Below are 21,347 nucleotides of genomic sequence, written 5' to 3'. Positions count from 1 at the left end.
CGCGTTCTTGACGTCATAAAGTGTGCGTTTGTGAAGTCAAATGTTTCAATCTCCTTCGGGAATGCATTTGGTTCTAGCTGCGTTATAACACAGTGCTCAAAATGGACAAGAGAAAAGTATTTATATTGATCTTTCTTTGTTTCCTGGTAACAAGCTCACTCTGCAAAGGTAAGAGGAACCTATCTTCTAAATTCGCTTTTACGATTTATCAGAAACCACGTCTTTGAGCGGAAAAATACACGAATTAGAAATCTAAATGCCGGTCAGAGACGAATTTTGAAAAGGGAACAGTTTAGGCCCCTCCGTCATAGGAATCGAAAAAAAAGTTAACAGGCAAGGGAAAGAACTCCTCTGTTTCCATACCAGCTCCCTCGTAATTTATTTCGCCCTTGAAGACGAAAGGTGTGGCTTTTCTTGTTAATCTGATTGAGAGGGAGTGCTGCCCTTTCCTGTGCTACGCGCGTTTGCTCTTGTTCGATTTTATCAAGAAGGCTGAAGAAATGTCGGCTATTTAATTTCCAATTAGAGTAAATTTTTGCCCCTGAGAACTTTCGAGAGCAGTAGCAAGAAAAACAAAAAAACAAAAAAAAAGACATTTCAATCTTGATTTGGTTTCTTTTCTTGTCAATCGCGAAGTTGCTAACTCCTGATTGGCTAGGCACTCGATCAATTCCGCACTGAGTGGGTTTACTATTTTGAAAGTGACGAAGTTTCCAACATAACGTTTCTGAGTTTGATAGTCGGGGCTTGAAGTTTTCCTAACGAAAAAATCAAGTTTGCATGCATGAAACTCTTCATATAGCCGGACAGATGTTGAAAATTAGCGTTCAGCTCATTTTGAGTCTAAAAGACAACGGATTATTCACGTTTTTATCGACAAATTACGCCGGTTTGGGTATGGTTGGAGAAATCGGAGGTGAAAGGCAGGCCGCAGTGCACGTTAAGCCTTTCTCTTTACGTTGGCTGCAAGATACTATTCTTTGTCACACAGAAACACCGAGGTAAGAGTCGAAAATTCACGTCGATGGAAATGATAAAAATGATTATGAAAGTTATGGTAAACTTGGAATAATCACTTGCACTCGCTTACAGTTGAACGAAGTGTACGCGTGCAAAACTCAGGACAAATAATTCTTACTTGCTTTTTTTGTAATCATATTTCACATTAAGTTAAGCTTAAGATAAATTTTTTATCAACGTAAATAACATTCAAAATCTTCTGCATGGTTAATTAGTTTTACCCCAAGATTAATGTCGGAACTTTCCTTGCAAAAAACGTACGCGGTTTGAGAAATGCTCACTTCAAAACCAGCGCTGCCAGAGGGCTGCCAAAACACTTTTTGAGCTTTTCTGCCTAGCTTAATTAAATAATTTTGACCGCATTTTAATTTTTGGCCATTTATTTCAATATATCTCCAGATCTTTTTTTTTCTCTCTCTCTCTCTCTCTTTTCTTTTTTTTACTTTAAAGCTTTTGCATTCGTCTTTTGACTTCCATATTAAACTTGCATCCCTGTTCTTAAAATTGCAGAAGAACCGAACCATCTTTTTGTAGAGTCTTCAAGCGAAGTGATCGGATTCAAGAATCCCTCAGCGAGATCTACTGATGTACCGCTTCGCTCCCAACAACACAAGTTTCCCGTTCAAATATCAACGACTACGGATTCATTCTCATCTGATGTTGAACGAGTCGGCTCACTGGACGGTAGAGTTTTACCGGCGTTGAAGAACGCCCAAAAGTCCATTAAATGGACTACTAATAACAAGATCAGAAACGTCTCAACTATGCAAAAACTTAGGTTCGCCATGAGACGTTCGGCAAGACAACACAACGTCTTAAAATCATCACATGGTACTGGAATGCCTCCATCAGCTTCTGTTTTGAAAGATAGCACAAGCATGGAGGCTTTTGCGTTCCAGAAAGCCCCACCATCATCTATCACGGGTTTACCACACAAGACGAAAATCACAGCGCATTTCAAGTTGACGATTTTACCAACTGAAGAAACGGTTATTCCGTCAGTCGATGCGGCTGATGCAGAATCAGATTTGCTTTCAAAAGAAGGCAACACTACCGAACAGGATGACCAGAAATCTTCCCGCAGTAATGATAAGCAGGACAGTTCTTCACCAGATGGCGAACCAAAGGTGGATGGACACAAAGGGTCAACGCGACATGCCGGCACATCAGCAATGCCACAACACAAGATGGCTGTTTATCCTGGAGTGAAGGCATCTTCAGGGCTTCGTTGGAAAGCGGCTTACGATCCCGTCAAGTTAGATGACAGTAAAAAAGGAAAACATTTCAAAATCAAGAAGAAGAAATTACAATCGGAGGATGAAGAGCCAGTAGAGTCGACTTCACCGGCAGCCACTATTGCAGGAATCTTGGCAGGGATTTTGATGTTATTGTTTATTTTCACTGGTGTTCCTCGTCGACTTTGGTAAGTTTTCGATTTTAGTGTTCTTTAATTTCCAAAACCCAGTGTAACGTTAAATATGTTCTCATGACGACTATTGACAATATTGGACTAAATAACCAACCCTTCATATGGTCTCGACGCACTGCTAAATTCTCAGACATAAACTTAAAACCAATCTATGTTAGTCAGTAGGGAGAATAAGTTACTTGATCTACGGCTGAACGGATGAATTTTAATTTAGGATCCTTAATATTCTTAAACCTTTTAAGTGGAAAAATTCAAAATCAATTTGCTTTAGTTCCTGTACCTAATAGCTGTTTGTTTTAAAACTTAATTATATTAATTTATGGAAAATTTTAATGACCGAAAGAGTCAAGAGACAGACGGTTTTTCCTTTGAAATTAAAATTACGATATTTTGCGCCTCCTTCCTCCAAATGGGTAAATATTATGAGCATACAATGGATTAATTCACCATAACATTTTACTGTACATACCAAAAGCTTAAACAACCGTAAAAAGTAAATGAAATACTCTTTTTTGGTAGCTTCACTATCGGTATAATGCATTTACTACTAAATAAAACTTGATCTCATTTTAATGGAGAGCATACCCAAACGTATCCAAGTAAATTAGGGGAGGATTATTTTTTCTAAATTTGTCATTGATACTGAGGCGCAATAAAATTATTGTATCCATTCAGTACTTATTGTTACAAATTATTGCAGCTGTTATTGAGACGCAATTCGCATTTAGAACGTATATTTGTGTCCATTGATTAGTTTAACTGTTTGAAATTACAAAAAATGCACGTGTGTATGCCAGTTTGTTTCTAATAATAACACATTAGTGCGTTATGACATCTGCCCAGTATCTAGTCGCAGTTTTACTTATAATATATTTATTTTATATAACCCCTAACTAGTATAATTGTTACGTAAATAAAATTTTATGTCAGATTATTTAATTGAAAGTATACCCCACGTATCCATGTCATAAATATTACAAAATTGGAGCTATTCACAAGATAAAAGATGCCACTTATTCTCACTTTTAAGCTATACCCCTTATTTACACCACCCAGATTAAATGCATCATGCACACATATACATGTAAGTGGCATTAGACTTTGGCAATTTTAAATATTGGAAGTTGTATTTTGAATTAGCCAGTTTCTCAGAAGAAAATTACTGTTTTAAAACTCGTGTACATTTTATACAACGGTATTATAGTTATCAAACATTTCTCCATTTCGAAATGTATATATTTCCTTTGCAGGGGAATTTGTAAGAAACGATGGCGACGACGTTATAAACGTGAGATGGGATTAAATTTCCCCTCAACTGGTTACCTCAGCGAAGAACTGAGCGAGGAGGAAGTCATATTTGACCGGACAAACACAAGACGTAACAAGGGCGCTAGTCCTGTGGCAACACCAACGACGTCTCCAAGAAGATCACAATCAGTCCCTTTATCTCAATCGCCTGATCATCCGACACAAGAACAGAAAATATGGACACTGACCGACACACCAAGGTCAACTCCATTGATTGCCGTTCCTACACTCGATGACCCGCCTAAGACAGAGGTTTGGACGGTTAATGAGATTCCTGAGACAAAATCCCTGGATTCTTCATTCACAACATCGTCTTTGTCTGACTTACATGTATCAACTGAAACGCCCTTGACATCTGTGTCAAGCATCTCACTGGCATCCGAAACGGAAGTAGGTGATTCTGATTTGGCGATCGAGACCCGTTCATCAGCTACGGCTTTTGACCTGACAGACAACACTGTCCACAGTCCTCTTCCGTTTACAACTCAACCAAGGCCTGGTCTATCTACATCATCCGAACAGACAACCCTTGCGTCCTCACTCTCGCCACACCCATCTAAGCCCAGCTTGTCTTTACTGCCTACTGTTTCCGATGAATCGACACCTAGCGTCTTCATGGCAAGCGATGGTACCAGTTCCTCAACAGAGTCCTGTAAGACACCTGTTGCTGCACGTAATGAAGTCGTGATAACTATGGAGGACGATGACGAGGAAATTGACAACTCAAGAGACAAATCAGAAAGCGAGGTGCTGAGTGCAGTCAAAGATGCCGACAAAGAATCAAGCAAGGAAGAAGTGGTGATAACGATGGGGCCTGATTATGATGACGAGGAATCTTCGGTGATATCTGACATTGAATCTGAATCCTCTTTTGGAGAAATGAGTTACACGAGCCAAGAAGCAGAAATGAAAAATGCGACAACAAGTGATGCTATCATCGATATTACGGGAAGTGATAACGACGATGAAGAGACGTCTGCTGTCAATGAAAAGTCCAACCAAGGTAAGTTGCTACTAGCTAGATCAGGATGTTAACTTACTTTTCGTTTGTGTTTGACATTCAAGCAATTAACCTCAACTACCGGACAATAATTGGTGAAGAAGTAATTAATTAACGAAGGGTGAGGTGGTGGAGGCCTAATCGTTTTCGTCCCTCCCTCTCTCAGTACGTCTGATGGTTAAATTAACATGTCAGACCATACTTTAAATTTTAGAGGAATCATTAACATTGATGAAAAAAATAGGAATTGGAACTTGGAAACTAAAAGAAGTTGGAAGCTTTGAAAACTGATTTTAATTTAATAATATAACGAACAGTCTGTTCTTGTCCACAGATGGAACGCCGCTATTGACTCTTCCAACAATTCCACCGCCAACAGCATCAACAGACTTACCGCAAGGTAAAGATCAGAGGTTGAACAAAGTTAATCAACGCCAGGCCTTGTATTTAGATTAAATGAGATCACTAATCTTACAAACTACGAAGAATAGAAAAAAAAAATTGGCGTAATTGGTTGGTAACAGTCTGGACAGAATAGATTTCCAAAAAAAAACAAAACAATACAGACAGACAGACAGACAGACGAACGGACGGACGAACAGACGGGTGGACAACTGCAGACTTTAGCTACTTTATATTTGTAGAAATAACAGTAAACATTTTACAGTATATTCGGGGGAAAAAATCGCACGCGAGAAGGGGAGAAATCTCCGTCGATAGGTTATTATTCCACTCCTAAGCATATTCCGTTAGGCAATGGCTTGTAGACCACTTCTGCAAACACGTGTCGTGTACGTTTCAGGAAAGGTTCTGACTGGCGGAAGAAAGGCTTTGGAGAACCGACGTTTCATCAAACATCTGATATCTGAGCAGGATTTAAGTGGATTCAAAAGTGACTTGAACGCGGCAATTTCACGGATTCTGGGCGAAAAGAAAAACCTTGTGGACAAAAACAAAGTAAAGAGGCTTGTGATCAAACACCAAACCAAGGAAACAAAGCACTCATTGGCTGAGAGCATTTTGCGCGCAAAGGTACGCGACATACAAGTGTAGAGTATGAAATTGTCATTGAGGGTTACGAATGGAAAGGCAGACATACATTTTCTTTTTTAGAGTCTTTCAAGGCTGGGTTGATGAAGACGTAAAACTTTTAGTGGGAAACGATTAGGTGGTGTCGCGACACCTGATTGATAAAAACGATATATCGGTTTTTGACCTATAGTGAGGTCTTGAACACAAGAGTAATTTCTTCTTTTGCGTATGTAAGGACAGAGACGCGGTCAAGGTTCCTAAAGACACTTAAAAAAACAGCAACAACCAGACCATTTTCAGTCATCTTGACTAGCCAAGTTTTATGCATGGGCAGACCATTTCTAGCGAGACAGAACGAGCAGTCCCGACCGTACAACACGGTTCATTGTTTGCTTGTTCGGAGAGCCAATCAAAGCACATGATTTGATTCATATCAGGCTCTCTCGCGGAGCTAGCCAAATTAATGACAAATCTGTAAATGGATTGCTCTCATTCTCATTACTTTATTATCTACTTTACATTTCATTGCTTTGTCGAAAGAAAGAGGGTGGGGATTTTTCTGAAGACTGAGGGTGCTCAACGCAGTAAGATCTATATGTTGTTTTTTCCTTCTACAGTCAATGATTATGAACGAGAATGTGGACAGAGAACGCGACAAACGATCATCCATGTGCCGCCACCTGATCAAGCGCACACTTAAGTACCCAGGCCGACCCAAGCAAACCCTTGCTCAAGAAATCGCTTTTGCAAAGGACATAATTTTACTAGGCCGCGCTCATCCAAGAGATGCCGCGGGTCCTAAGGCCAAGCGAGAGGTACGACGGGAAGACGAATCGATGACGTCTTTGGATAGGGGTGCTTCAACTAGCAACTCCGCAAAGATACGAGTGTTGAACCACAAGGATTACAAAACATGGAAGGTAATAATTAAAAGTATCTACGCTTTCGGTAGCATAACAGGCCTTTTGGAAACAAGGTTCGTATTTTCGCACGTGGCAGTGCAGTCAAGCTAAAATATTTGTTCGCTTATGGAAAGACCACACAAGTCTGATATGGCGTGATAGAAACTAGGGGAAAATGTGCAAGTTGTTTCCCTTGCTAGCCTCAGTGTTCCTTGTTCCGTCGCAGGCGATTGAAACAGTTATGTAGCAGCGGGGTGGGGGTTGGCGGGGTGTGTGGTGGGGGCATGGGTATAAATGTTATTCGTTAACAGCGACAACAACTGACATTTTTTTCTTTTTTTTACACTTTTGAAAACAGGAACTTCAGAAGGATATTAAGATGAAGAAAGCGCGAGGGATCAAGCCACGTGACGTGTTGCAAGGCTTGCAGGCCATTCGAGATATTTATAATTTGCCTCGCATTCCTGTTGATCCAGAAGGTGGATGTCTCTGCTATTACTGTGAAAAGCACATCAAGAGAGCTCGACGGGGGAAGTTTTTTAAACTACCCAGGTAAGTACCTATTCCCTTGTTTCATCAGAATACCTGTCTTTTACAGCAAAGATGTTATCAAACTCCGTTGTCGATAAAATATAGAGCTAAAGTAGTTAAGCGTCAAACAAAGAAAGCAAAACTGACGTGAGTTTTTAAATACCAACTGTTGACCTTTCTTAATGGGTTGACAATTAAACTAAACAACCTAATGCAAAAACAAACAAACAAGCAAACAAACAAACAAACAAAAAAGCATAAGCAAAGCCTCTTTAGGTGCAATATACCCAAACATTAAGCAGCTATTAAGCGTCTTTCAAAAACGAAAAAGAAAAAAACAATAAAAAAAAAGGAGCTCGGAAATCCACGCTACTTGACAACATGTAGTTCTAACAGTTCCTTGTTTAATTTATGCTGTATATCCGATGCGTTTTTTTTCAACAGTAAGCTGTTCTCCTTCAAATCAAAATCTTCTTCCAACAAAGAATCCCACTCAGACTCAGAGAGTTCTTTCGCTAGCCCAGCTGCAGAGCGTCCTTCGACTTTTTCAGCAGCAAATTTTGACTGAGGCGTGTCAAACGGCAGGTATAATCTAATTTCTATTCGTGATGAATATTTTGCTTCTTTGATTCTAAATCGAGCATGGTGTTGGATTCTTGAGCAAGACGCTTACCTCTCACGGTGCTGTTCTCCACACAAAATGGGGTACTCTTGAACTCCTAGGGACACCTGATCAGTGCTGGAGGTCACCTGCGATAGACTAGCCGTCCCTTTAGGGGGACAGAGAACAGAGGGAATGTCAATATTTTCTCTTCCAGTTCCCTCGGTGGCTTCAAACAACGGAATTTAGAGCTAGGCGCTGGTAGTTGTGGGTCCCCTACTCAGTTTAGTTTGCGTGACTGCGTGACCCATAGTTTTTGAGTCACGTCACACAAGTCACGAGCGAACTCGCAAAAGACCTAGGGTACTTACCATTTACATGGGAAAACCGGAAATTCCAGTTGGAAAATCAAATGGTTCGCGCCATTCCGTTCGGGAAGCTTCAGAAAATATGGGCTGTGATTTGAGGTGATGCTATTTTTCTGCTCTTTTAAGTCTCTCTAACTGATGTGGATATACTTTATAGCGATTCCTTCTCCCGCAACGTCGCACGCAATTGTTTAATCTTTATGCCTGAAATTTCCAACCGGATGGTTTTTGTAAATGGTAAGCACCCCTAATTAGTTAATCAAGTTTATTTAATGTCCGATGTTTTCTTTTTTTCCAGATTTTCTTGCTAAATGCCTCTCTGGCTTGATGTGTGAAGACAGTTGTAATTGTTCAGTGGACAAGAATATTTCTGAACGAAGAGTTTTTGAACTTTTTACCAAGTCTTTTCTTTTTTTGTAATAAATGTTTGTCCACATAATGTAAATATGTACAGTGCTAAAAAAAAAAAAACGAAAAAAGAAATGATAAACACATTCCAGTCCTATGGAAAAAGTGTTCTATAAATAAATGATTATTTTAACGAAAATAAGGATGTATCGAAGATATTTTTGTCCTGAAAACCGGGCAGAGAAAGCCAAAACAACAAACTGGGGAGACTGACTTTTCACATGGGAGGGAGCGGTGGGGTGTCTTTTGCCTTTGATAGCCGATAACCAAGATACTGAAGTGCGGGTCATTGTGTTCACTTCTCTACGACCAGTATTATAACGGAGTCTGTAAGAATGTCGGAAAAAACCCGGGGAAATGGTAAGGGGGCATGGAGTATAGTTTCCGTCGAAACTGGCAATAATCCTAGCCACTACACCTCGCACTGTGTCTAGGTTGACCATAGCAAATTCTTATTTTGATTACGCATTTGTTGCGGTGTAAAACTTAAAACCTTCCTTCAGATTTCCTCCAGATTTTCCGTAAAAATCCAAGCAATTTTGCAGTGAAATTATAATTCTTTGTTTTTTCGAAAAAAAATAATAATAAGACCACATTGTTTTTTTAACCGAGACTCAATAAACGCAAATTTCAAAATTTTTATCTGGTTTGATTCGTTGTACTGTGATAATTTCGGCAGATTCAACCAAAGAAAGCTGAAGGAAATCCCAATTTGAGCATAAGAAACAGAGAAATTTGGGCTTTGCAATTCAAGACCAAAAGCCAATGTTATTTTGTTATTTTGAAGGGTTGACTGTTGAACAAAACTTTGTTGCTCCTGGTTAACTTTTTATAGTTTGAAGTGAACTAGCAATGAATAGAGTGTAAAAAGCTGCATTCAAAAGTTGACACTGTCCACATCACAGTCTGCACCAAACCATGAAATATCAGGGGCGGATTTAGGGAGGGTGGATCAGTTGGCAAGCCAACCCCTTTTGGAGAAGGGAAAACGTAGAAAACAATGAAAAAGATTTTGATTATTACGCAGAAATAAGGGCAAACTCTCTGAACAGATACCTCATTGTAATTTCTAAGTTTATGGCATCGCTAGTATTTCTGACGAAACGGTTTTCAATTAGTTTCCAATTCTTAAAATGCAACATTTTGGGAACTTCCCCCCATTGATTCTGCAACCCCAACCTCCCTCCCTCCTCCCCTGGAAAAATCCTGGACCCGCCCCTGAAGAATGATTACCCTTTGGAGCCAAATTTAGAACATGTGTAGAAGGTAGTAGATTTTAATGAACAAGATAACTAAGATACTAACACACCGGATGTTCACGGCATTTCAATGCAAGTTTATTGAGTTTCTGAAGTTTGTTTTTCAAATTAAAAACAAATCACAGGAACCTACAAAAAATTAACCCAGCACCATTCCCTTAATATCATATGTTAAAACGGGTTTCAAAGCCAGGCTGAAAAGGAGGCGGATCATCTAGTTTCACATGAGGCGAGCAAACACGTCACAACAAGATGTTCCACCGTTGTCACGATCACCGACATCACTCGCTAAATCTTCACCATACCACAAGCGTAGCACTTGTCCTGAGGTAACAGTCGGGGGACTGGAGAACACAGACAGAACGAGCTCAGGAGACAGCGAATTATATCCGGGAATCCTAAACCACTTATGTGTACTATCCGTGATGAACTGACTCGCAGGCAAAAGAACTCCATTAGTAGAGGTTGTTACCACAACACTGACTTGATCTCCCACGCCTCCATGTACAGTACCGCAGCCCCAGTAAGACCAATATTGGACGTTGCCCGTGGTGCACCTGACGTAACCGTACATATGAACAAGTTTAATTGCCAGCAAGCGGCCACCGGATGGAACAGAGAACTTGCCAAACTGGTTGCCTTTCGCACCAAAACACACCGGGGCTGTGTTAAGCTTGATCCAGGGGTCTGAAAAACAGATTAGTCATTCAGTGTGTTACATTCCTTCACAAAACTTTAATTGTCAATTGGGTCTATTTAATTTTCAAATTTTGATTAAATTAAAATTTAATTCACAAGGCACTGAACTGTGAAAGATACAGTTGCTGACGTGTCCTATTATAATAAATATTGTTTGTAAATGATAATCATTATTTCGATCATCGACAAAAGCAACTGAAAAAATTCAATACACGAAATTAGAAGTTGTCAAAGAAAATAATAAATTCCTGGTTTTCTTTTAGTTTTCCCTAATCCTCGTTATACACCGAAATCTTAAGGGAGCAACGCAATGGTTCTGTCGAGTTTTGATGATTCAGCACTGTAATTAGCCATGACTTTCAGATCGCCGCGCGCCTGAACAATTGTGGCTGATTCAGTTAAACCAAGTATAAAGTCGCATCTGTTTGCTGAACTTTATTCTATTGTAGCTTCAACGCTTTCCCAACTGTCCCGACTTCCCCAGCAAAGCAACTCTTACAGATAGCATTATGCATAAATGGATAAATTTATTCAATTGAATAAATAAAAACAATTATGAAAACACCAGAAAAGATCAGGTATAAATTAACTAACAAATCGCTCCTTTACCTTGGGTTTCATTCTTGTCCAATAGATGGGTCAGATCTTTTCTCAGCATTTCCACTTCTTTCCTCAGCGAAGAGATTTCCTCTTTGCAATTGACTGTTCCCGACGGGTGAAATATCTGGTGCAGTACAATCTTGCCATCATCGACCTGTTTGTATGTATCGGTCTGAGTGGTTTTCGCAGCAACTCTGCCGAGGAAACAACTGGCCAGGAGTAAGAAAAAGCTTGACTTCATCTCGACAAAATAAGGTCGTCGTTTGGTATTAAGGAAGGCAGTAAAACACAACACACCTTTGGGTGACTCTCAGTGATGATTTGACTGTTATGTTGGTAATTAAGTTTTACGCAATGTTGACCCTGGATTTTAGATCGTGTATAAACAAGAAATGTAAGCTCTGTTGAACTGTTTATTTATTTTTTTCTTTAATTTAAGAGGCAGTCTCTGTAAGAATGGTCCGGCATTTCTTGTGTGTTGTGAGACATTCATGTACTTATACTAAAACCACAATCCGTCCGATAAGATCTGTTAAATTTTTCGTGTTTTAAATAGGGAATTTTCGGTTCACCCGAGTGGAGACCCGTGATGGCCATTGTCAACACCTAGATTAAAATCAAATAAGCAAGAACAAAAAATCTCTGCACAAAACAAACACCACTGTTATTTATAAGTATATGTCTTCATAATGTGCCAAACCAACTTTTATATACAGTGAGCTCGAACCAGGCATTTAACGAGAATTAAACGACACCCATATCGTTCAGCTCGATGAGACACGCAAAATGGATCAAATTCAAACTGTAATTTTGAAAAAAAAAAAAAAAAAAAAATAGGGCATCCTATTCCCGTCAAACCAACACAGCCTAAAAGAAGATAAACTAGAAAATGTCACTACGGCAAGAAACCTTGCGCTATCTCCTTGGTGAAATATTTATGGTCTTGTGAACTTGCCGTATTTCGATGGTCTCCATGTTTTTCCTCCATTTTCAAAGATCCGTAATCACGAAGCATCGTTTTTTCTTGTCCCACAGAGATGTCTAAAATGATCAGAAACAAACGACGAAATCATTGGACATGCATTATATTTCAAATAAAGGAAACAAAGTCAGTTTTGAATGCACGAGTTTAACTCACAAGTTGCTTACGACGCTTTCGATAGCTTGATGAGTGCTCGAACTTCGCTCGATAATTCCACGTGAACTAGCCATCGCTGACACCCAAACTACAGCTCGATTTAGTGTATAGAAGGTAATGAGGTCGGTTTTTTTCCTTTTTCCTCGCTAAAGAACAGCGATGTTTTTTTCACGACAAGATAAGTGAACATCCGATGAAGAACCAACCGCCATGTTTACGATTTATGTTTACCTCGAGAAGTAAACCGCTGACCGCACTCTGAGCTGGCTCTTGTTGAGCTCTTGTGAACTCTTTTCATCCGACCAGGCATTCCGGCTTGAATTTCCTGAAAAACTTTCAGTGATGAATGGAACAGCATTTTCTTAAATGTAAAGAAAAGGGGAAACCTCATGAAGTATGGCTAAGTTTTGGCGATAATTGCTCCCCTGGAATTTTGAGTACGTTAAGGAGCCCTCCTGCGAATACACAGCACTCACTGACGAGGGCAACTCAGACCGTATATTCAGAATACTTATCTATATTCAGCCGCTGGGACCGAGCTTTTGTGTTGTGTCCTTGGGTATGGAAAATGCCATTACAGTCCTCAGTTAGGACACATGGTTCAGCAAGTTCATAGTTAACGACAAGATAAGTGAATATCCACCGATGAAGAACCAACCCGGGATGTTTACCCCGAGAAGTAAACCACTGACGGCACTCAGAGCTGGCTCTTGTTGCCCCTTGTGCGTTTTGATGGGGTTTTGGGCCGTCACTTGGGTCCAGCAGGGTGGCCCGTTGGCAGGAGGTAATAAATTCGAATTCCGTAAGTAGAGTGTTCAAATCGTTACACTGGACTAGCTCATCGAAAAACAATATGATTTTTAAGCGATGACGTTTAAGCGATGACGTCGTAAGTCATAGCTAATTTATTTGGATAACTAGTTTCCCACTTATGTCGCCCACGATTTAATAATAATAATAATAATAATAATAATAACAATAATAATAATAATAGATATTTATATATTTATCCCTCTGTGGAAGCGAAATGCACTGGAAACTATAGTAAATTAGGCTCTTGGGTGGTTTATGAATGGTTGCAGTTCGCCATCTTTGTCATCTTTGGTTTTGGAGAGTGAGAAACTTATCCTTTGTATTTTTGTAGGATCAGCGGAGTGCCTTTAATTTGAGCTTTTAAATGAAGATTTTAAGTGTGGATTGTGCTCTATCCAGTATCGCATAAATTTCCGCCTACGGACAAACACATAATAAGAACGCATCTAGCCTGCGTTGCAAGCGTAAACGGGGAATGAATAGCTATAGAAAAAGCGCGAGAAACAAAGGTAGAGAAAGCCTGCTACTACAAGAACCGGGCTTTTCGAATTACGTCGAACAATACGATATGTAATCTGAATTTATCAACTGTCAATTTTTATCAACAGGTTCATTAATGAGACCCTGCTGCTGTGCAACTTAATATATTAAACCCACGCCCACACAGGGCGAGGGGCAGATGTAACAGTACCAGCGAGGATAATTTGGCTCCTTGGCCACACTAGAAGGAAATTTATATGGGTAACAACACTGCAACTCTCTGCCTCCCCCTCCACCCCTCTGCTGGGTAGATGCAAGAAACAGAAACAAAAATAGTGATTGTAGTGTCAAAACATGGGTGGCAAGGAAGACAGAGCCTTCTCCCTTAGAGTAACAGCGTCTCTAGGGGAACGTATGTTAGGGGGTAACATAGGATGGACCAGAAGAGGGATGCCCTTTTTGGAGGACAATAGGTCAGATGCAGCCTAGGTTGCACTTCCCTGCCACCAAAAACCTTTATTGACTAAGCAGCTATGGTTTACACACAATATAAGAAATAGAACGTGGCGGTGAATAAACCGATAAGGTTCAGCAGGCGAAAGCCACTTTCTCACGAAAGGTAATTACAACTCACCGTAGGCGGGGACGCAAGCGACGAAAACTGGAAGTACCACAAAGGAATGCTAGGAAAGTTTCCTAGCATTGCGAACACACCTAACCCCAGGTGAGCTGGGCAAGGTGTTGTAATCTGTTTTACTGTCATATAAATTTCATTAGATCTGAAGGACACTAGATGAAGTAGAATAAATATGACAAGAGGGAACTACAAGACATACAAGGGCCAACGTTATCAAAATGTAATCGACGGGTGTTCTTGTTTCACGCAAAAACAATAGTTTCTTTATTCGTTTGGGCTTCTTGTGTGACGGACGATAATGATGATAAATTCATTTCTAAGTACTACTTTATCTACACACGAGATGGACGGTACCATTAAGACTCAAAACAGTTCAAAGTGGATGATTTGGTGTTTTTAAAACATGCCCGACGAAACATTGAAGCAACAGAATTGCGAAAGGATTGGAGAAAAGGCGACTTCATATGTATAAACGAAGGGCTAAGTCTGCAATCAATCAATCAATCAAACTTTATTTAAAGAGGGTAGCACTTAATAGTTAAAAAACTAATGAACTTGTGGCCCTCTATACACATTGTTACATTGTTAAAAATTGAATTAATATCCTAACTGCAGAAAAGTATTCATGAGGCTTTTATGAAAGTCAAAAGTTAGGTGAGCTTCAAGCCTTTAGCCATGAAAAACACTCATGAAGTAGTTTTGTCTTTGTGGTATGAGCCTTTTAAATAAGCGCCGCACCGGAGACACGAAAAAATAAATAAGCGCCGCGGCGCTTATTCGAGTAAATACGGTAACTTGAAAACTTTTCCCTAGATCCAGTTGCTCGCTATTGGAGCATGCCTGATCCGTTAGCAAATGATTACCGGTAACGCCGCGTTATAATTACATGACAATTCAGGCTATGTTACATCGAACTGTATGAAGTGGACCACTTCTGATGAACAAAACATTAAGCCGTCTGATTATTTTTCTCGCGTTACATCAAACTGTTTGAGTTGGGTCAGCCACCAGTTCTGATGAACAAAACATTAAGCTACCTAGCTTGCAGATTTGGCAAGACCTCGGAGCAAACGCGATCTCTCGTTCCACTTGCTGGCAATGCCATTACGATCCATAATCGTTGACCTTTTTGTTATCCACCTGTGTTGGCGTGTTCACTGGACAAGGCATTTGCAAACGTCATCGCATAATTTTCAAAGTGCAAATGCACAATTTTGCGCGCGACGGTGGGTTCTTTTCTAGCTGTTGGCGAAACAAAGACGGCCAGCAAACCAAGTGACGAAGCTGCAATGTCGAAGTATTTATTCAAAGTAGGCCTTACCGTCATAACTGTCTCCATCGGCCAGCCGAAGTGATTTTCTTCAGATCTTCTTCAGTTCTAAATTCATAGGGGAAACTCAACAAGACTGACTTGAAGACTTGAAGAAATGACCGTGGCTTTCTCTAAAAATACTGCATGCTACTTAGGACTTACCAGTATTTGCCTGGTGCCAAGTACAATACATGCATCGTCGTTGATAACGCGAGTGAAGAGCGCGAAAGCTTTCATTGGCGCCATGGCAATCCTATTTTTAACCACAAGGCCTTACGCGGTAAATAGGTTGGACACAGATCTGATAACAACACATTTCAGATGTCTCAGAGGAAGAGAGATGACAACCGACAAACACTTTATATGACAGGAACTCACGCCATCGCTACCCGCAGACAAAACTCTCTGCGTAAGGCGATACTTCCAGTTTTTGCCGCTTGCGTGCCCGCTACCAATACAGGGAGGGAGGGAGGGGAAAGCAGAAAACGGCCTAGCTGGAATACTAGCTCACAATTGGGACAGGGTCGGAAAACAATGGGATTTTACTAGCTGGGGATTGAAGGAGTTGGGAGGGGTATAGCACACTGAAATCACATGAGAGCATGGTGGAAAATCACTGGGAGCTTTGTCGTATGATTTCCCATATGGTAAAACGATTGCGTTACTTTGGATATTGACCTAAGGCTATTGCACAATGGCTAATAGGGGGAAGGTAACACAATTGGTGACAACCTTAGATGACAACTATGATGAAGACTTTGGAGCTCATTAACCACAGTTTAAATGCTTAAACTTCATATGTTTGCATTGCGAATTCTCCAGTCTTCCTGTGCTAATCTTCTAGCACTCTCCTTTCGTCCAAAAATTTTCTGGTTTTACTGTCGTATTGAAATTCCAGGTGCCAATGGAAATGCAATTTTCAGAATTTTGAAAAGAAAGACAAACTGGTGAAGCTCCAAGAATTTTGTTACCGGAAATTTCCTTTGCATTTGATTATGCTCCTTCAACTTATGGAGTTTCCAGCTAAACGATATTATTTCGGAAAAAATTTAACAGTTTTCAGAATTTGTTTTGCAAAACTTCCCAATACCGTACAGGAAACTCGGGACGTCACGGGTCCGTCACGAAGCCATCATGCACCCAACCTTCACGTGTTTTACAATAGATCCATGACCGTCACGGGTTCAGTTCACAAACGTCCAAAAAATAAACAGTTCCTGTTTATACACGATCAAACATTTGGGTAAACGTCGCGTAAAAGTTTGTGAACAAAACATTCCCTATCAGCGTTGACAGCGGTGCGCTGAGTTTTAGTGCCTGAATACTAAACGACTTTTTTTTCACTCGACATGAAGTCAAGCTCCCTCTTACTCCTGGCCAGTTGTTTCCTCGGCACGCTTGCTGCGAAAACCACTCAGACCGATACGAAGAAACCCGTACCAGTGGATGATGGCAAGATTGTAATGCACCAGGTTTGTAACTCGGGAGGGGACGATGCACAGGTCTCTTCGCTGAGGAAAGAAGTGGAAATGCTGAAAGAACGATTGGACAAGAATGAAGCCAAAGGTAAAGGAGCGATTTGTTGGTTAATTTATTTGTGATCTGTGTTGGTGTTTTTATAATTTTTTTTATTATTATCATTCATTCAATTGGACAAATTTATCCTTTATCCATAGTGCTATATCCGTAAGAGTTACTTTGGCAGGGAAGTCGCGACACTTGGGAAAGCGTTGAAACAAAAATAGAATCAAACTAAGCTAAACAGATAATGGTCCAAAAGCCGGATTTTTTTAATTTAGGCGGCGGCAATCTGAGAGACAACGACTCGTTGCAGTTAATATGAATCATCAAACCTCGACGAAATCAACTTTGTTGCTCCGTATCAAATATACTTTACAATTTCGGTGTATGTCGTGGATTAGAAAGAAAAGAAGTAATAAAAAATAATAATAATAATAATAATAATAATAATAATAATAAAAAAAACAAGCCGTCGTGATTTTCTTTGACAATTCCTTATTTCGTGATTTTAATTGCTTTTCAGTTTAATTTCTCGCTCAACTGAATATTTTAAATTGTCATTTATAAACAATTTTTATTATATTGGGACACTTAGCCGTCGTTGTCATCGTCGTAGCCACGGTAGTAGTAGTAATCTTTAATGGGGATATCAACATCACAGTAGAGTGGTTTACAGAAGGGTCCTCAAAAACATTACCTAGATAAATATAACAACAAATTGAGAAATATAAAATATAAAAAAACGATATGAATTAAAAAAATCTAAGAATACATACACAAAAGTTAGAAGAAAACCAATAAAAAACGATCATAAAACGGCTTTAGACAAGCCACGTTTAAATGAAGTCAGCCACTCTGCATCCCTTAATGAAATGTCTAATCTATTCCATATTTCTGAACAGAAGTTAATTGAAGACCAGTGACGCCAGGTTCTATTGGCTGTATATTTGCAGATGTTGTTTCTATAGACCTGGTATTATAACTGTGAAAATTGCTATTAAATGAGATTGGTACCGCATGGCAGAAATTGTTATTGAGTAAGTTACAAATAAAAATAGCACGATGCTCCAGTCTGTGGCCCATCAGACTGGAGCATCGTGAAGTGCATTGTGAATAAAATTTTCATTGAACCAAGTTTTGAAAACAGGCCCAATTGAAAATTAAAATTTCGTGAAGGAATTCATGTCTAAGTCCGTAACACATTGAGTAACTGTTTTATAGACCCCTGGATCAAGCTTACTGACACAGCCCCGGTGTGTTTTGGCGCGAAAGGCGACCAGTTTGGCAAGTTCTCTGTTCCAGCAGGTGGCCGCTTGTTGGCAGTTAAACTTGTTCATCTGCATGGTTACGTCACGTGCGACAAGAACAAAGTCTACCATTGGTCTTACTGGGGTTGTGGTGCACATAGCAGCTTGAGTGATCATGTCAATGTTGCCATAACAACTTCTATTAATGGCGTTCTTTTGCCTCCGAATCAATTCATCACGCATGGCACTAAGTGGTCCAAGATTCCTGGATATAATTCACTGTCTCCTGAGCTCGTTCTGTCTGTGTTCTCCAGTCCCCTGACCGTTACCTCAGGACAAGTGCTACGCTTGTGGTATGGTGAAGATTTAGTGAATAGCAGTGAAAGCGACAACGATGGAACATCTTGCTGCGACGTGTTTGCTCGTTTCATGTAAACTTGTATGATCCGTCTTTTTTGAAGTCTGTGTTTTTAACCCGGTTTAATATGATTTTAAGGGGATGGTGCTGGTTTAATTGTTTAAAGTTCGAGCGATTCGTTTTTGAGTTAAAAAAAGAAAAACAAAAACAAAAACAAACTTCAAAAAGTCAATAAACTTACATTGAAATACTGACATCCAGGGTGTTTACTCATCATTTATCTTATTGATCAATATTCCGATAACAAGTCCTATGCTTATATAATCGTAGTTATTCAAAATAAGCTTTTCGGTGAGTTTATTTTCCAGTGTGCATATTGGTTTTGATTTATGCCTTTTTTTAAACATGGCCGGATTATATTTGAAAGGGACTCACATTTATCGACTGATAATTTTAGTTCCACATAAGAAGAAAACATGTTAAAATGATCCAAGTGTAGCGATGTTAAATACAAAATTTCTATATATAGAACAATCAGATGGTATCTGCTGAACCCAATACTTAGTCTAAATTTGGCTACAAATGGTAACCATTCATTGTGTAGCGCAGACTGTAACGCGCTTAGTATCAACTTTTGCAAGCTGATTTCCACATTCTATTTATTACTTGTTCGCATCAAGCAATAATAAAATTAACAAGCCGAATAACAAAGTTTTGTTCAACAGCCAACCCTTGAAAATAGCACTGGATTAGTCTTGAATAGCAAAACCCAAATAAAAGAGTTTGTCTGCAATGTCTCCCATGCTTAAAATGCATCAAATTGGTGGTCACCGTCCTCGTTTCAGGGATAAAGCATGTGGAAAACTACGTTGATTTTGAAAACTTGGCGCACGTAATTCAACATGGTCTACAGGGGTCTATAATTAAAAATATCGAAGGTGAGTCACCGGAGGCAAACGATCTAAGTCATATTTTGTAGAAGTGGGTCTGTTGCGTAAATAATTTAAAATGTTGCCAACACACGTTTTCACAAAACTTAACCCTTCAAGAGGCATTTGAAACCGCCGCACAGATAAACAAAGAGCTAAAAAGCACGGAATTCGATAGTGCATTTTGCAAAAAAATTCAAACTTCTAATCGATAGATTTTCTTCATTTTTTCGCTAAACGTAGAAATCGGTAGAGGAAATGATCCATCAAAAGATAAATAGGGGTGACCGAACGTCCAAGATCGTTAAATCCAGGCAAAGCTAACACAGCGGTCAAACGTCGGGCATGCGCAAATGGGTACATTTTTTGGCAGCCGCGCGCCAATTTCCCGCACAAAAATTTAAAGGAAAACATGGGAAGCAACCGGTGTCACGCAAAATTTACAAAAAAAAATTGAAAAGTTCACAGAAGTCTGTAAAAGGTAAAGAAAGTAGTTAAAAGGAAAACTTAAGACTTTTCATACACAAAGTTCATTAAGTTACCGGGATTCTGTTGATTTACCGTGTTGTTTGAGCTTTACCAAAAAAGTTTATGTCTTGAAAACCCGTGTGATGCTACGAGCCGACGGCGGAGTATATTTTATTTGTTTTTATTAATTATACGATACGCGACGCCGGAAACGGGCGACAAACGGTGTGTAAAAGAAGGAAAAATGGGAGAAGAAACAAGCAATTGCAGTGATTTAGCTTCGCTCAGACGAGCTGGAAAAATTTTGGCAAGGACTGTGGGGATTCCATCCGGATCCAGGATTTGTCTGAACCACAGGAACGAGATGAATCGAAACGACAAACGATGTTCATGTCCATCGTCATGGGGGCATAGCTGGCCAAAATACCGATCCCAAACCGCCTGTACCAGGTCTTTGACCAGGTGGGAAAATTTTGTCTATACTACAAACCTGGGAAAACTGGTGCACTAAATGCAAAGTCGAGGCGGACAAAAAATTCAAAGAGCACGGAAAATACATACCGCGGAAAACAAAGACCTACAACAAGCAGAAGGTAGAACAATTTTTAACTCTTATTTTTGCTAGCTCTCGTTGTACAGGCTAAAACGAAAACAAATATATAAATAACGAGGATGTCATTTATAGGATGCCGATGACCCACTCAAAGAACAATGTCATGAAAGTATTTTAGCCGCGTTTTAGTTGCTCCATTGCTCGCACATGCGCAGACGTTTGACCGCTGTGTTGGCAAAGCTATCATAGCAATGGCCATCTGCTCTATCATTGTTCTTTTATTACTTAGCACGCGCATCAATGCATGACGTGACGTGGCGTGTAAATTTGCGTGCCCGGTGAGGATGCGCAGAAACAATTAGCGCGAACGTCATTAATTGCTTATTATCAGTAGTTAATCGTCAGGTTTAACTATTAACCTTTATTACGTCACGTTAAAGCTCAGTTTTCATTCGGAAATTTTCGCAGTATTTTTGCAGCGCTGATTTACCTTCGAAAATGACATGAGAGTGATTTGGATCGTTTTGATTGCGTTTACATTTGCCTTCAATGCTCCAGGTAAATAACATCTCTACGTCTTTTACAATACTTTATTAGCTTTTGCGCCATTTTGCACACCTTTTTTACACTAAGTAAAACCGTGCGTTTATTGGCAAAGCGCGCACGAGCGGCAGCTAAGAAATGTTTGCTTTCTGGAATACTCTGAAGTTTTAAATGCATCTTTCCTCTTGTTT

At 39.7% G+C, this 21,347-nt stretch overlaps 3 protein-coding genes across 3 annotated transcripts; 2 read left to right on the top strand and 1 right to left on the bottom strand.

The window, feature by feature from the left end:
• Positions 1-897: 897 nt before the first annotated feature.
• Positions 898-5,033, top strand: LOC145503317 (uncharacterized). The gene is made up of 4 exons (XM_081482796.1): positions 898-916; positions 1,531-2,443; positions 2,969-2,979; positions 3,654-5,033. The coding sequence occupies exons 1-4, from the start codon at positions 898-900 to the stop codon at positions 4,790-4,792; spliced, it is 2,082 nt and encodes a 693-aa protein (XP_081338922.1). The 3' UTR covers positions 4,793-5,033.
• A 4,227-nt stretch (positions 5,034-9,260) lies between these two features.
• On the bottom strand, positions 9,261-13,218 carry LOC145502436 (uncharacterized). Its single transcript, XM_081481766.1, has 3 exons — positions 12,296-13,218; positions 11,167-12,198; positions 9,261-10,545 (listed from the first exon to the last, which is right to left on the bottom strand). Exons 2-3 carry the CDS (start codon positions 11,396-11,398, stop codon positions 10,079-10,081), a joined length of 699 nt encoding a protein of 232 aa, XP_081337892.1. The 5' UTR covers positions 11,399-12,198; positions 12,296-13,218; the 3' UTR covers positions 9,261-10,078.
• A 1,759-nt stretch (positions 13,219-14,977) lies between these two features.
• Positions 14,978-18,819, top strand: LOC145502489 (uncharacterized). Its single transcript, XM_081481807.1, has 2 exons — positions 14,978-17,103; positions 18,280-18,819. Exons 1-2 carry the CDS (start codon positions 16,887-16,889, stop codon positions 18,738-18,740), a joined length of 678 nt encoding a protein of 225 aa, XP_081337933.1. The 5' UTR covers positions 14,978-16,886; the 3' UTR covers positions 18,741-18,819.
• Positions 18,820-21,347: the final 2,528 nt, after the last annotated feature.

This window comes from Orbicella franksi, chromosome 11 (assembly GCF_964199315.1).
Source record: "Orbicella franksi chromosome 11, jaOrbFran1.1, whole genome shotgun sequence".
NCBI lineage: Eukaryota > Metazoa > Cnidaria > Anthozoa > Scleractinia > Merulinidae > Orbicella > Orbicella franksi.
The sequence above is the reverse complement of the archived record's forward strand: the minus strand, read 5'-3'. Positions and strand labels throughout refer to the sequence as shown.

Bases quoted from the DNA above. Each gene is read 5' to 3' on its own strand.
- LOC145502436 (XM_081481766.1), bottom strand. From the start codon at position 11,398: ATGAAGTCAAGCTTTTTCTTACTCCTGGCCAGTTGTTTCCTCGGCAGA. The intron at 10,546-11,166 runs GTAAAGGAGCGA...TCTGTTTTTCAG, and splicing joins GGACAAGAATGAAACCCAAG to ACCCCTGGATCAAGCTTAAC.
- LOC145502489 (XM_081481807.1), top strand. From the start codon at position 16,887: ATGAAGTCAAGCTCCCTCTTACTCCTGGCCAGTTGTTTCCTCGGCACG. The intron at 17,104-18,279 runs GTAAAGGAGCGA...ACTGTTTTATAG, and splicing joins GGACAAGAATGAAGCCAAAG to ACCCCTGGATCAAGCTTACT.